General features: G+C 39.9%; 1 protein-coding gene across 3 annotated transcripts in view; it reads left to right on the forward strand.

Annotated features, from left to right (window-relative positions):
* Positions 1-16,144, forward strand: part of JAM2 (junctional adhesion molecule 2) — a 61,761-nt gene that overhangs the window by 42,518 nt on the left and 3,099 nt on the right. The window contains exons 4-10 of one of the 3 annotated variants that reach the window (XR_009262271.1): positions 288-440; positions 2,107-2,309; positions 4,169-4,268; positions 10,384-10,491; positions 12,411-12,426; positions 12,776-12,919; positions 15,044-15,086. Coding sequence is in view for 2 of the 3 variants with exons in the window: in XM_058731792.1 (XP_058587775.1) it covers positions 288-440; positions 2,107-2,309; positions 4,169-4,268; positions 10,384-10,491; positions 12,776-12,919; positions 15,044-15,078 (743 nt within the window). In the remaining variant the exon portion in view is untranslated. The remainder of the gene's footprint in view (positions 1-287; positions 441-2,106; positions 2,310-4,168; positions 4,269-10,383; positions 10,492-12,410; positions 12,427-12,775; positions 12,920-15,043; positions 15,087-16,144) is intronic. The other 2 variants (XM_058731793.1, XM_058731792.1) reach the window with 2 other exon arrangements.

Raw genomic sequence — 16,144 nt, forward strand, 5'->3', positions numbered from 1 at the left:
TTATTTTTAATTTTTAATTTATTATACACTTCTTTCCACTTCCTGTTTTTCCTGTTGAATATGTAATGAGCTTTTAAAGCATTGATAATAATAGATGACATGCTAAAATAATTTGCCTCAAAAAATAAAATAAAATAAAATAAAATAAAATAAAATAAAATAATTTGCCTCAAAATAATTCAGTGCTTAGAGGCACAAATAGAATAAAAGCGAGGTGACTTGAGGAAGGTAGTATAGGGAAAGTTAGTTGCATTCTTATTAATGTCATTGTCTTCTTTTTCTAAAAGGTGATTTTAAATATCGAGCCGAGATGATAGATTTCAGTATACGGATCAAAAATGTTACAAGAAATGATGCTGGGAAATATCGTTGTGAAATTAGTGCCCCATCTAAGAAAGGCCAAAACCTGGAAGAAGATACGGTTACTCTGGAAGTACTAGGTATGATGCGCTTGTATCTGTGGGATTACTGTTGTCCACCCTCCCTCCCTCATCCCCCAGCCCTGGGGCAATGAGGCAACCTGGGGCCCCAGTCAGGAAAGTTCTAGAAATCACCACCTTTCCTGCAAAATCTTGGCTGTATTTCCTCGTCACCTCATTTGCTGCTGAAATTTTACTCTGACTAATTTTTTCTGACAAGATCTCTTATCATTTAAGATTAAGGTGAATCTTAATGGCCTTATCCTGTACATAGGAGCAGTTCCCCTAAGAGTTTATTTTCCAGTACCTTTCAGTATATGTGGTATATCTCTTACCACATAAAATCCTATCACATGAGATGATGGAAAAGCAATAAAACGAAAAAGTAGGCCAGAGAAAGAGTTAGAGGTTATTTGGTAAAGAGGGGAAATTTACCGTGCATTTACCGTGCATTTACCGTGCATTTGCCGTGCGTTTACCGTGCAACTAGTATGTGTTAGGCTCTTTCACATATGTAATTTTACTTAATCTTCACTGACAACTTCAGTTTTATAGATGAGAAAATAGAAGCTAAATGATTTCCCAAGTCTACACAGCCAATTAGTGTCTGGACCAGGATTCGGACCCTGGTGGAATTAACTCCAAAGCCAATATATTTAGTTACTCTGAGACTCATCGATAGATCCTAATAGCTCATGCCGACAGTTAGTGGAGGAACATGGTCTTTTCTTCTCCATAGATATTAATATAAACTGTTGATCACAGAGAGTCAAATAACTCCTCTTCCTTTTTCTATACAACCCAGGGTCTTCCTAAAATGCTAGCGATGCACCAGTATAGTAGAAATTTAATTCAGAAAACCTTGCAGGAGATTCAGCTGGTACATCAGTCTTCCATTGCTACAGAACAAATGATCACAAGCCTAGCAGCTTAAAACACCAGCCACTTACGAGTTCACAGTTCTGTAGCTCAGAGAAGTCCAGGAGGTAAGGCTGTGCTCTCTGCCTAGGGTATCACAAGGATGAAATCAGGGAGTCAGCTGGGCTGAGTTCTTGCCTGGAGGCTCCGCAGAGATGCCCACTGCCAAGCTCACTATTGTTGGCAGATTTCAGTTCCTGTGGCTGCACTACTGAAGTCTCCATTCCATGCTGGCTGTGAGCTGAGGGCCACACTCGGCTCCTGGAGGCGCCACGTCTCTTGCCACGTGGCCCTCTCCACCTAGAGTCTGACAAAATCATGTTGAATCCTTCCTGTGCTTTGAATCTCTGACTTTCCCTTCTGTGACCAACCAGAGAAAATGACTTTTCAAGGGGTCATGCAATTAGGTCAGACCCATCTATGTTATCTCCCTATTTTAAAAGACAGTAGATTTGGGACCTTAGTTACAGCTCCAAAATCTCTTCGAAGTAGTACCTAGATTAGTGTTTATGGTCTAGAATCAGGTCTAGAAATGGCATATATCACTTTTCCCACATGCCATTGGCCAGAACTCATGCATGTGACTCCATCTGGCTGCAAGGGGCCTGGCAAACGTGGTCTAGCTGTGTCCCCATGAAGAAAGGAAAGGGATCTCTTGAACAAGTAGGCAGTCTCTATCCCAGGGGTCCAATAAACCCATCTTTACCTGGCTGTTAAAATTCTCGTTTAGCTTATAAATAACCAGTGCCGTTTGACTTCCATCCTTCAGTGGCTCCAGCAGTTCCGTTGTGTAACGTCCCCAGCTCTGCTCTGAGTGGAACTGTGGTAGAGCTGCGATGTCACGACAAAGAAGGGAATCCAGCTCCTGAGTACACGTGGTTTAAAGATGGCGTCAATTTGTTAGAGAATCCAAGACGTGGCCCCCAAGGCAGCAACAGCTCATATACAATGAATACAAAATCTGGGACTCTGGTAAGGTCATGATAAGCATTGGCCTAATAGCAGTCTTGTATTTGGAGAAGAAAAATTATTAGAACTAAAATGATGGAGAATAGAGGGCTGATAACCATTGCTTAAGTGGAGAGAGGGAGGGGGGTGCCGGACAGATGGCACATGCCCACGGAAGTGATGGAAAAGGAGATGGGAAGGCAATACAAAGAACTAATAATAATAATTTTAACAACTGTCAAAAGGTTCGTTCCTTCAATCTACACGCGCACCGTAACATTTAAATACCAGATCCTCTGGGAAATAATAAAGCATATTGTTGGCTGTGGCTCCTTGAGGAGGGCCACACTCCAGCCCTTGCAGCGGCAGCGGGCTCAGTCAGCAGGTCCGATGAATTTTATACACTGAGAACTTGGGCAGAAGACCTGCCGTCACACTTCGCTATATTTACTTTTCAAATTTATTTTTTCTCAGAGCAGGTGATAAAAGCCTCAAGGTGAGTTTGAAATGATACAGATTCACCTTCCCCACTTAGCCTCAACCCTTGAAATATCTTATGATGTCAAAGGGAGGCACCAGGGCAGGACAAGGATGGGTTATTTCCTGAGAAATAAGCAACAAAGACTCCAGTGGATGGATGATAATGACTTCCTTTCAATTACTACTTATGCACCAGTAAATCTTCTATGGTTTTAGTCTAACTTGTTGTTAATACTTACCCTTGGCCTTACATTCTTGGTGAATATTTTTATAGTCTGGCTTTGGGGACAGTGAGAGATGATTTCATAAAGTGAAATACACGAGGAGAAGCTTTCTGTCCTATCATGTTGAAGTATACAGAAAAAAAGGGCGATGTGTAGGTGGTGGGTGATGGAAAGGGAGAGAGAAAAGGGAGTTCGTGGATCAAAAGCCTGGTTTTTAGGAACATGTATTGCATGAGGATCTAAGACAATGAGGAGGTGCTCCTTAGAGATCCGTGGCTCTCATGGATGCAGTCCACAGTGACCACTGCAGTATTGAGGGTGTGACCAGGAGGGCACCGAAAGAATGATTCTGAGTACCCCTCTCACCCTCTGCACTGGCAGGATCCTTTAAGATGTTCAGGACCCACCGCATTCCCTCCCTCCTTCCCTTCCTTCCCTCTCTCCCTCCTTGCCTGCCTTCCTTCCTTCCTTCCTTCCTTCCTTCCTTCCTTCCTTCCTTCCTTCCAGAAATTCACAAAGGGAATAAATCCACTAATAAAAACTACGAAGCCTATAATACCAAAGTCTTACCTTTCAGTTATTGTGGCAGAGAGTAGAAGGAGCAAAGGTTAGCCCTTTATTCTTTCAGAATTTTCAAGAATTCTACAACGGAGAGGATTTGTAACCCTGTAAGCTACACCTATTAGGATTTTCCTAGGCCCTAAGCTACTTCCTGGTAGGAGTTCTGGCCCTTTAGAGGAAGTGTTGATTGTTTGCTGCTGCGGCGAACTCACTCATGGCTGAGAAAACTGCATTAGCCCTTTCAGACCAAGGAGGCCTGCCTTTCCGAGTGGTACGTCCCAGGACTTAGAAATACTGACAAAACGTCATAGTACCATGTGCTGTAAACTTTGAAAAATGCCCACTGCCTTCTTAACCATACCGCCTCTGCAGTATCACAAAACAAAGACACTTCCCCGTATATATTTAAGTCCTTCTCTGGCAAAATAAACAGGAAGCCTGGCTAATTACGCCTGGAAGTCATGGCAGATTTTTGAATTCGCGGTAAAGGTATAAAGGCCTAGGTGGTAAAAAAGGAAAGGCCTACTGATGGCTAAAATTCAAGGGATGCGGTTACTTTAGGAGTCTACTTAGAGATTTATTGCTTAACATATATGTTTGTTTTCCTTCCGCAAATAGCAATTTAACACTGTTTCAAAACTAGACAGTGGAGAATATTTCTGTGAGGCCCATAATTCCGTGGGACGTCGCAGGTGTCACGCGAAGCGAATGCAAGTAGGTAAGCATGAGATACTGGGAGGAGCAGTGGTTGGCAGCCAGAACGCACGAGTGCTTGGGGAGAAGGAGCAAGGGGTAGGATCGGGCCGAGTGATTGGAAAGATAAGCCAGACGGAGTGTTTAAAATTCGCTTGGACATGATGTGTTGCAAAAAGCACACATTCTGTTCTTAGTTCGTCTCCCAAACAAGCCAAGCATGTTTAGCATTATACTGTTGAAGTTTCTTAATTTTTCAGATAATTGTTTTAAAAATATGCTTGTCCAGGCGGCCTTTTTCAAACAAACACTGTGACTGTTATAAATTGCGCAGGGTCAAGGATTCGGTATGGTGTTGGATTTCTAGCTCCATCACTTCCTAGCTCCATCACTTCCTAGCTACATATTCTTGGGCAAATTATTTAGCCTCAGCTTCCCCAAGATGGAAGTAGTAACACGCTGTCTTCATAGGGTTATTATGAAGATTCAAATAATCAGTATTTGAGGGGGTGCCTGGCTGGCTCAGTCAGTACATGAGACTCTTGATCTTGGGGTCGTGAGTTCAAGTCCCATGTTGGGAGTAGAGCTTACTTTAAAAAAACACAAAACAGGGGCGCCTGGGTGGCTCAGTCAGTTAAGCATCTGACTTCGGCTCAGGTCATGATCTCGCGGTCTGTGAGTTTGAGCCCCGCGTCGGGCTCTGTGCTGACAGCTCAGAGCCTGGAGCCTGCTTCGGATTCTGTGTCTCCCTCTCTCTGACCCTCCCCCGTTCATGCTCTGTCTCTCTCTGTCTCAAAAATAAATAAAATAAACGTTAAAAAAAATTTTTTAAACAAAAAAAACTCAAAGGGTTATTGAAATAGCACTGGCAGATTGTTGGCTATTTTAGTTGTTGTTATCAGATTATTATTGGTAATTTTTTTCAATCTCCTAAAATACAGTGCTTTACTTACCAGAGTAGGCTCTCAAGGCAAACCATAAGAGATCTTACAAAGAACAAACTGAGAGTTGCTGGAGTGTGTGTGTGTGGGGGGGGGATGGGCTGTATGGGCGATGGGCATTAAGGAGGGCACTTTAGGGATGTACACGGGTGTTGTATGTACGTGATGAATCACTACATTCTACTCCTGAAACCATTATCATGCTGTATGTTAACTAACTTTGATTTAAATTTAAAAAAATGAGACATGTTAAATGTAGTCATGAATCCCTATTTGCTATAAAACATACCTGCCATATTTCACAACGTAAGCTTCTTAGAATTCAAAAAATTAGTACTCGGGAATCTTTTCAGATTATATGAGTTCCAGAGCAGATATTTACTTTCATTTTATTTTTAATAATTTGGTTCAGTCCTCCCTTTGTGAAAGTCCTGTGTTTTGCAAATGGTTGTGTAATGGAGGGGGGTAGCTGGAGGTTGCACCTGCGGGGTGAAAGGTCACTCAGGAGGGCTGCACCCTGAAGCTGAATACCCATGGCTCCCCTGGGTTCAGGAGCTTGTCTTCATCTTTGTGAGGTCAGAAATTTGCTTTTTCGGTGTGCTCGGAGATATGCAGATACATGCACACTAATTTGTGTTGTTTATGTGCGGTTAAATTCTTGGCATTGTCTTTTAAAGAAAATACGATCTTGTTAGAGGTCAGGATACCCTAACGTATAAGAAACTCAATAGGGTATTCTAATTTCCACAAGTATCTTTTTGAAATTCAGAGATACTTATTATCTACCAAATTCACTCCAAGTGTTGATGGTAATAGTCAAACATAAGTGTTTGCTTAAAATATCAGAAAGCATCCCTCTTGGGGCGCCTGGGTGGCTTAGTCAGTTAAGCGTCCCACTTCAGCCCAGGTCATAGTCTCGCGGTTTGTGAGTTCAAGCCCTGCGTAGAGCTCTGTGCCGACAGCTCAGAGCCTGGAGCCTGCTTTGGATTCTGTCTGTCTGTCTCTCTCTCTCTGCCCTGGCCCTGCTCATGCTCTGTCTCTCTCTCTCTTAAAAATAAAAATAAACATTAAAAAAAAGAAAAAAAAAAAAAGAAAGTATCCCTCTTAGTGCTGCTTTGGAGTTATCATTAGAAAAATTTATCAGAACATGTTTCAAATTAATGCATTAGTACAGTGTTTCCCTAACTTCATTCATTCACATACTATCCTCATGTTTTTTACGGTAGCCTTATTCCCCCTGCAGTATTACTGTTTTAGTTTTTTTTCTTTACATGGTCCCATTTAATTTCAGTGCCTAATGTAGTCTCACCTTAAGAAATCATATCCGCGAAGGCATGGTTTTAATGGACTAGTGAATGTTTTTCCCTGGCCTGGAGTAAATAAATACATACTAGATGAAATTCAGTAGTTGGTGTTTTCTAGTATCACCACTATAATTTCACTAGGATTTTCCCATTATCTCCTCTTTCTGGTATAAGTTAGCTTACAAGTTAAAATTTAGTTTGTTTAATGCTCATCCATTGATCCTGGGTGTTTCATGCCCTTGGTTTGGAATGTGTATCTTTTGAAATCCGTAAGAATTCATGAAATCACATATCAAAGGTTTTTTTGGTAAACCATCGGTAGTAACTTGTAACCCCAAACAGAATCTGTTAACTGCTTTAAAGAAGCTCTTTTTGAAGTTCAGAAAGAAGGTAAATCATGGGTCTGGTGATCATTCCCAAGCTGCCCCTGTAAAACTCCACAAGACCCCACTCCCACTTAGTATTTTAACAGTTTGGCTCCTTTCCTTTTAGTGAGAATAATGATACCTTCCTTTCATACTGGACTTTTTTTTTTTTTTTTCTCAAAGAAAGAACACAATAGATTTGTGTGTGTTACATTTTCTCGATAGTAAGACATAAGGCGGCTTTAGAACTTGTTCTCAGTCTCGCAGTACATGGCAAATGGCATGAGAACATCTTACCTCTAACTTACAAGACTCCTTCCATTTCACTAAAAAAAAATAAAATAAAATTTATACTGTGTCTTACAGGAGAAGACATTTTTTTTTGTCGTTGTTAGATGTCAAATTCACTGTCAAACTGTAAGACAGATTTTTGTCAGATAATAACCTTGAGGTTGAAAACTCCACAGATACCACATTCTTTGACTACTGCAAAGAAAATAGTAGATACAGTTTGGTTCTAAGGAGTTTCATTTAGTTACCAATTTGCCTTAGATTATGATTATTGTGGATTTTTTCCCCTATTAATTTCATTTTGCCTTAGTTTATGAATATTGTAGGGTACCTGTCAGTTAAGCGTCTGACTTCAGCTCAGGTCATGATCTCACAGTTTGTGAGTTTGAGGCCCACGTCAAGCTCTGCTTGGGATTCTCTCTCTCCCTCTGTCTCACTAAATAAATTTATTTCTCTCTAAATAAATAAATAAATAAACTTAAAAAAAAAGAAAAAAAGACTATGAATACTGTGGATATTGCCTCTCTGCTATTTTTATAAAGATTATTTTGTTTTTAAAGTTTATTTATTTTTGAAAGGAAGGGGCAGCGAGAGAGGAGAGAGAAAATCCCAACCAGGCTCCTTGCTGTTAGCACAAAGCCCGACTTTGGGCTCAAACCCACGAACCATGAGATCATGACCTGAGCCAATATCAAGAGTCGGATGCTTAACTGACTGAGCCACCCAGGCACCCCTCCTCTATTGTTTTAAGTAAATAAATAGCTGGATCTCATTGACCTCTGAATACTTAAGCAAAATTGAACTGAGTTTATTTTTTAAAATTTTTTTAGAGGGGGAGGGCAGAGAAAGGGAGGGAAACACAGAATTCAAAGCAGGCTCCAGGCTCTGAGCTGCCAGCACAGAGCCCAAAGTGGGGCTTGAACTCATGAACCGTGAGATCATGACCTAAGCCAAAGTCAGATGCTTAACCAACTGAGCCACCAAGGTGCCCCTGAGTTGTTGTTTTGTTTGTTGGTTTAAGATTTTACTTTTAAGTAATCTCTACACCCAACATGGGGCTCGAACTTACAACCCTGAGATCAAGAGTCACATGCTCTACCAATTGAGCCAGCCAGCTGACCCTAAAAATGAATTGAGTTTATACCAAGCAATAATTAATGCCTTCTATTCTGGTCAAATTACTCAGCCTTTCAAAAGGTGTATCCAGTTTTCTTTCTTAAAACAATCAGTTAACATTTCGGAGATATATGAGAAAATTAATAACACTTGGCATTAGAAAAAAATTTTGTGGGGTGCCTGGGTGGCTCAGTTGGTTAAGTGGCCGACTTCGGCTCAGGTCACAGTCTCACGGTTAGAGAGTTTGAGCCCCGCGTCAGGCTCTGTGCAGACAGCTCAGAGCCTGGAGCCTGCTTCAGATTCTGTGTCTCCCTCTCTCTTTGTCCCTCCCCTGCTTACGTTTTCTCTCTCTCTCTCTCTCTCAAAAATAAATAAAAATTAAAAAAAAAAATTTGAGACCAGAGAGTTTTATGATAAGCATACTCACTTAAATAATGTTTCTTTTAAAAAAATCTTTCCCAAAATGTGTTGTGCTTTTAAATATCTAAAATTACTGTTGAGAAAATGCTACCTAAAATTTTCTCCAAGTTATTTAATCACATGCTAATTAATACTTGCTTTTAAAAACAAGAACCCTTTGAGGAATTGTTCCTTTAAAATGTATAGGTTATCTACATATTAATCAATACACAGGCAGTACCCAAATGACAGAGGAGGGAGGCTCATGAAATCCTTATGGACGAGCTGGAGAAATGTGATCCAAATTAAATATTTAGACGGATTCACACATAGTTGGATCCCATACCCAGAGGGTGTAATAGATCCTATTATATGAAGGGGGTTGTGTAATAGCCTCTTCCATAGTTCTTTCCCTAACAAAATCATAATCATCATTTTATTAATTACTTGAATGAGGGTATTTTTGAGGCAGTTCCCAATTACATAAATATTAATCTTGAAAGGTTAATAATCTAATTCTTGGACAACAGAATCTGAAAAAGCCTCGCAGGTTGGTAACAATGGTAGTGATTTCAAAGTGAGTTCCAAAAAATCCAGTTGTTAGGTTAGAGGGAAGATGACTTAATAACAACAGGAAAAAGTCTTGGGGAGTTTAGTTCATTTTAAACCTAATGGGATGACAGCTTAATGGCATATATGTAGGTGGATGTGTATATGTGTATATGTGTATATGGACACACACACAAGCCTCATTAAATTCAAGAGAGATGTTATTGATTCTTAGTTTTATAGAACAACAGTGGCACAGCTTTCTTTGGAGCTGATTGAGTTTTCTGGCATTGGTGAAATTGACACAGATGATGATGTAGAAGAATTTTAAGTAGAATTTGGGGGGTATGTGGTGGTGTAATACTTGAATTCACTGAACTTTGAAGGTCACTTCCAGTGTGATATTTAATCTTTTGAAGTTTTACCTCTGCAAATGACTGCAAGAGAATATACCATACGTATTATTTCTGAAGCTAGAATTTCTTTAAATGTAAGATTCTTGCAAAACTTAATTTTTTTTATTTAAAAAATTTGTTTAATGTTTATTTGAGAGAGAGGGAGAGAGAGAGACAGGGTGTGGGCGGAGGAGGGGCAGAGAGAGAGAGAGAGAGAGAGAGAGAGAGAGACACAGAATCTGAAGCAGGCTCCAGGCTCCAAGCTGCCAGCACAGAGCCCAATGCAGGGCTCGAACTCACAAACTGTGAGATCATGACCTGAGCTGAAGTCAGATGCCCAACCGACTGAGTCACCCAGGCACCCCAATTCTTTTTTTTTTTTAAGTGTATTTATTTTGAGAGAGAGATTGTGTGCACAAGAGAGGGAGGGGCAGAGAGAGAGGGAGAGAGAGAATCCCAAGCGGGCCCTTCACAGACCCTGAGGTGGGGCTCAATCCCACGAACAGTGAGATCATGACCTAAGCTGAAACGAAGAGTTAGCTGCTTAACCGACTGAGTCACCCAGGTGCCCCTCAAAACTTAATTCTGTTAATATTTTCAAGCAATTTTGAATATTGTCCTGGAAGTGAGTCAATTGAACAGGCTTTAACAGCATGAAACTATCCATGTTTATGGTATAGAAGCCAAAGGGAGCTTTTGTGATTTTTTTTTTTCAATTCAATAACTACATCTGTCTGTCTGTTTGACCCAAATTCATGCATGGTTTGTTTTGCATTCCAGACGATCTCAACATACGTGGCATCATAGCAGCTGTAGTAGGTGTGGCCTTTGTGATTTCTGTTTGTGGCCTTGGTGTGTGCTATGCTCAGAGAAAAGGCTACTTTTCAAGTAAGTGGATTTCACCCTTCTTTGCTAGACAACTTCCGGTGGATATAGTTTTCTTATGAGACATTGTTTCTCCCAATTAGTTCTAACAAACCCTAGATACTATTTTTCATTGGTTTTTCTGCAGAAGAAAATGTTCAACATGACATGTAGGTGAGTTATGAAGCACTTTGGCAAACATAGGGACAAAAGGCAGAGCTGCCTCATCGGAACATTCAGGAAACACCACAGAATATGTGAGAGGCGCCCTGGAGTGGCGTAATGCCACAGCACTTACTGGGAGATAGTCAACATCCATGGATATTTCCAGTATATTTACATGTATTTAAGATCTCTTTACGTTAGGAATTACATATCTCAAGATGTAAATTGATTTCCACTTTTATCATAAGAAGTTTCAGTGAAATAGTCTATCAGCGTCGAACAGTGGAATGTGGAATATCAAATTTAGCACCACTGTATATACAAGAGAATTATTCAATAAAAACAAGTGGGGGAGGGGCAAAGAGAGAGACTCTCTAGCAGGCCCCCCAGTGTCAGTGCAGAGCCTGATGCCAGGATTGATCTCAGGAACCATGAAGTCATGACCTGAGTGAAAATCAAGAGTTGGGCGTTTAACCACTTACTGAGCCACCTAAGTGCCCCACATAGTTTTTACTTCTTCAAGTTTAGACTTTTTATAACTCCACACCCCCATTTGATGATAAAATATGTTTGATATGAGTGATTATAATATGAATTATGAAAAAAATAATGTTTTATTCTCTTAACATATTTCTCAACTCCCGGTCTTTAAAATTATCTGAGAGCTCAAAAGCTGTAGAACTTCATCGCGTCCATTGGCAATAGTGTAGAAAGCAGAGTTTTTTTTAACAGAAGAGTACATTTATAGCATAAGCAAGTTTTAGACCCATTGTTTCACAGTGAACATTAATTTTAGAATTTAGGTTTAAAAAACATTTTATGCAACACAAAACTTAACCTATAAATAGATACTATGTCATAAAATGTTTCCATGAGCATTGTTTCAAGAATGTTCCCTATAATTAAGAATAACTGCTCTGTGAATTAATAGCTCTTTTCCTTAGTGCTCCAGTCTTAGACTAGTGTAAATGTAACTTTCTGCATGGGATCCAGCTGAGTCCCCCTGCTGGCCACCAGTGAAAGTACAGACAGATAAGATTACTCCAGAATTCTTGCCATCTTTATCTCCACTTGTAAAAAGTATCTGTCTGAAGGTTTTTATTGGAGGCTTGGTGAATACATTTTTCTTAAAATAATTAAAGATTCTCCTTGGGTATTACGAATTCATTAGTGAAGAATATTACTCCACAACCTATGCAAGAGGATCATTTTCTTAAACTTGCTTGCATTTCCGATAAGAATTGGCAAACTATGACCTGTGGACCATATCCTGCCTGCCACCTGTTTTTCTGTGGCCCACAAGCTAAAAATGGTTTTTACAAATGAACATTTGCAATCTGTTTGATAACAAGGAACACTAACTTTGAATCTTAATTAAGAGAAATGTTATTCCCTCCCCAAAGAAGAATTCTAGTCTTCCGATTAATAGACCTATACTTAAGACTTTGATTATTTTTATATGTTGAGTTTTATTAATAAGAATTTTTGGAAACTTGTTCTCTCTTATTATACAAGTACCTACATAATATCCTCAGTTTTACCTATTGGCCTACAAAGCTTAAATATTTGCCTAGTGGCCCTTTACAGAAAATGTTTGCCAACCTTGGTTAGAAAGTACGGATATAACAAGAGAGAATCAAGATTGAGAAAAAGAAATTAAGCCTAAACTCACTTTTATATTAATATATTAACATATATTATGTTAATATATTAATATATTAATCTGCATCATACCATATTAACTCTTGCATTAATGATATACACTTATTCTTTTGTAGAAGAGACCTCGTTCCAGTAAGTATACTTTCTTAAATGCATGCCTTTCCCCCACCTCAACTAATTTTCTGTTAATCATCTGTTTCAAGTCAAACATGAAAAGTTGGTTGTGAAGTATCCTATGGAAGTGACTCATACTTATCAAGAAATACATCCCACCTCATGCCTCATGCCTATCTGTCAATGTTGCTCAATTACCTAGAGAAGAAATGTAGTCACTAATTTGCCCCTGTAGGCATTTCCGTAGTACTACTTTGGAAAATATATTTGCTGTATTTTGCTAAATTGAAAATTTTCAAATAAGTTTTTACTTAACAGCATTTTCACATTTAATTGAATACTTATTTTGTGCCCAACCCTGTCCTAGGGAATGGCAATACGGCAGTGAACAAAACAGACCAAATAACTCTCTGCCTCACGGAGCTTACATTGAAAAAGATGGACAATACACACAAATGTAAACTCTGCAGTTTGTCAGATTGTCATAGTATTATGGCGAAAACTAAAGCGGGTAAGAGAATGCACAGGGTGGGAGTGGAGACTGTCCTTTAGGGTGGTTAGGAAGGGCCTCACTGATGAAGTGATATTTGAGAAAGACCCGAAGGAGCAGAAATCTGTCTGATACCCATGAGAAGAGCATTCAAGCAGAGGAGAAAGAACGGATGGAAAGGTCTTGAGGCCCGGCTTGCCTGGAGTATCTGAGGCATATCGAGGGGATTGGTGTGGCTGAAACAAATTGAGGACAATGGAGAGAGGGGATGCACAAGAGTAATGGAGGCCAGATTACATGGAGCCCCTTCCGGGCAGTTGTGAGGAGTTTGACTTTGATTCTGAGTAAGATGGGAAGTCGCTGGAAGGTTTGAATGAGGGAGTAGTATCCTGTTACTTAATTCTTAGAAGCTCACGTTAGCTGTTCTGTGAGGAATAAACTATAAGGTGACATAGAGTGGAGGAAGCAGGGAGACCAGTTAGGAAACTACCCAGTAATCTAGCCGAGAGAAAATGGTGGCTGGTTCCAAAGCGATGGTGTTGGAGATGTTGAGAAATGATAGGATTCTGGATATATTTTAAACAATTTACTGATTTGCTGGATGTGGATATGGGAGAAAAAGAAAAATCAAAGATAGCTCCAAGGATCTGAGAAGAATAGAGTTACCATTTGCTGAAATGTGCAAGACTTCAGGGGGAGCAGGTTTGGGGGGCTTAGATGGGAAGGTCTAAATGTTTTGGAATTTTCATATTTGAGATGCCTACTAAGCTTCCAAAAAGAGATATTAGTAAGTAACAGAATGTATAAACCTGGAGTTTGGGGGACATATGTTAACTAGGATTAGAAATCTAGGAATCAGAGATGACCAAGTTTACGTGCACTTGATTTGTGACGGTCCGTTCTGTGTACGTGGAAATGGCAGACCCAACCCAGATCTATGGTCATTCCCCTCTACTCTCAGCTGCGTGGCCTCAGATACTTGCTCATCTTCTAAGTCATTTTGAAGACTTAGCTGCCTTTGATTTCCTGTTCCCAGACTTCCTACTCAACCCTGGTCTCTGTCTAATAATATCCCACTACAAGTCCAAGATGACCTCCAAGTTATCAGGGATAGCAGTAGCAAAGGGGAAAAGTTCAGAAAACAGATTGCCTGATGATATAGCCACTCTGCATTCCACCCTAGGCAATTGTAGGGACTTCCACTTTTATTGAATAAGGTAGAAAGTAATTGGAGGTTTTGGACAGCATCATCTTATACAAGGGGAAAGGCTGGCATTGCTATGGCGAGAAGGTAATTCTTTTCTTCAATCACGATGTCTTTGTTAACGCAGGTAGGAATCTTGGAGGCAATATCTTTTCTCCTAGATACGTTTTTGCCGTTTGTCAAATCCATCACCCTCAAAATTTTGGGGATAACGAATTGGATGTTATATTAATTTGCTAGGGCTGCCGTAACGAAGTGCCACAGACTGAGTGGCTTAAACAGAAATTTGTTTTCTTACACTTCTGGAGGCTAGGGATCCAGATCAAGGTGACAGCAAGGTTGGTTCCTTCTGAGGACGACAAGGGAAGGATCTCTTTCAGACCTCTCTCCTTGGCTTATAGATAGTCTTCTCTCTGTCTTCACATTGTCTTCTGTCTGCCTGTGTTTGTGTCTAAATTTACTCTTCCTATAAGGCCGCCAGCCATATTGGATTAGGGCCCACCCTAATGACCTTATTTGAATTTAATTACCATTTTAAAGTCTCTATCTCCAAATACAGTCACATTTTGAGGTACTGGTAGCTGGGACTTTAGCATGAATTTTTGAGGGGCATACAGTTCAGCCTACAACAGATGACTAGAACCCTAGTTACTGTGTAAAGCTTTCTTCCCATGGGAAAAAGTGAACTTTGATGATAATTGATCAAGCTTTCAAAATGCTAAATGTTAAAAAATTGGTAAGTTAAAAGTGAGTAAGTTTCTGTTCGCATAATCCACAGAAATCTTTAGTCCTAGGGCTACAATGAGATACCTAGGGTTTCCCGGGCCAATCCCTTGCTGCACGGCTTTCTCTGTGAAATTTGTCTACAAACGGAAGAAATTCAGTTGGGATTGCTGGCCTTTTTTTTTTTTTTAATACTGTCTTTTATATTCTATAAACAGGAGAAGTAATTCTGCATCTAAAGCCACCACAATGAGTGAAAATGTGAGTATGTTTAAAGCATATTTATAGACCAGATGTGTTTGGGAAATGGGGCAGGGAAGTGAAGTGATTGTACAGAAATGATGAATTTTGACTCTTAATATAGTTTGTGCTAGTGTCTATTACTGGTATTTATTTATTTATTTATTTATTTATTTATTTATTTATTATTACTGGTCTTTAGAGGGAGCTGAGTAAATGTTAGTTTCCATCCTCTGTCTAGGACGGTATGATAAAGTTGCCCAGCGTTTGTAGACCAGTCGGGGCTTTGCCATACCATAATTTTCTTTCATGATGTTTGCTATTATTAGTCAGCCTTCTTAGCATCATTAAGTCTGGTATTATCAGGTCCATTTCATAGATAAGAACATTAAGACACAAGTTCTCATAGGATTACAGTGGTAGCACTGGATTCAGGGACCTTGACTCTTGTCAGCTTGCCTCAGCAGATGGCTTCCAACAGATCTGTGATTCCAGGACTCTCCTTTGGTTATACAGAGAAGTTGGAAAATTTATGGATATGGAAGATCCTCTGCTATTACTGAAAGGCACATTCTAGAAATCCCTGAGGAAATCCCTGAGGAGAAAGTTGAGATACACTCAACTTTATGACCCACGTCCTGCTGCATGGATTCTTGTTTTCTGTCAAAATTTGATTTGCTAAAATCGTCTACTCCAAACTCCATCATAGAAGTCACTTTAGGGGCGCCTGGGTGGCTCAGTCGGTTGAGCGCTGACTTCGGCTCAGGTCACGATCTCGCGGTCCGTGAGTTCGAGCCCCGCATCGGGCCCCTGTGCTGACAGCTCAGAGCCCGGAGCCTGTTTCGGATTCTGTGTCTCCCTCTCTCTGACCCTCCCCCATTCATGCTCTGTCTCTCTCTGTCTCAAAAATAAATAAACGTTAAAAAAAAATTAAAAAAAAAAAAAAAAAAAAAGAAGTCACTTTATTTGTAGTTTACTACGCCAAAATCATATTTTCATTAGTAGATAAGCAGTCTATAACTCCATATTTATAGAAAGCAATATGTAACTCCTATAATTTCTAGAAAATACTCCTTAAA

This window comes from Neofelis nebulosa, chromosome 5 (genome assembly GCF_028018385.1).
Source record: "Neofelis nebulosa isolate mNeoNeb1 chromosome 5, mNeoNeb1.pri, whole genome shotgun sequence".
NCBI lineage: Eukaryota > Metazoa > Chordata > Mammalia > Carnivora > Felidae > Neofelis > Neofelis nebulosa.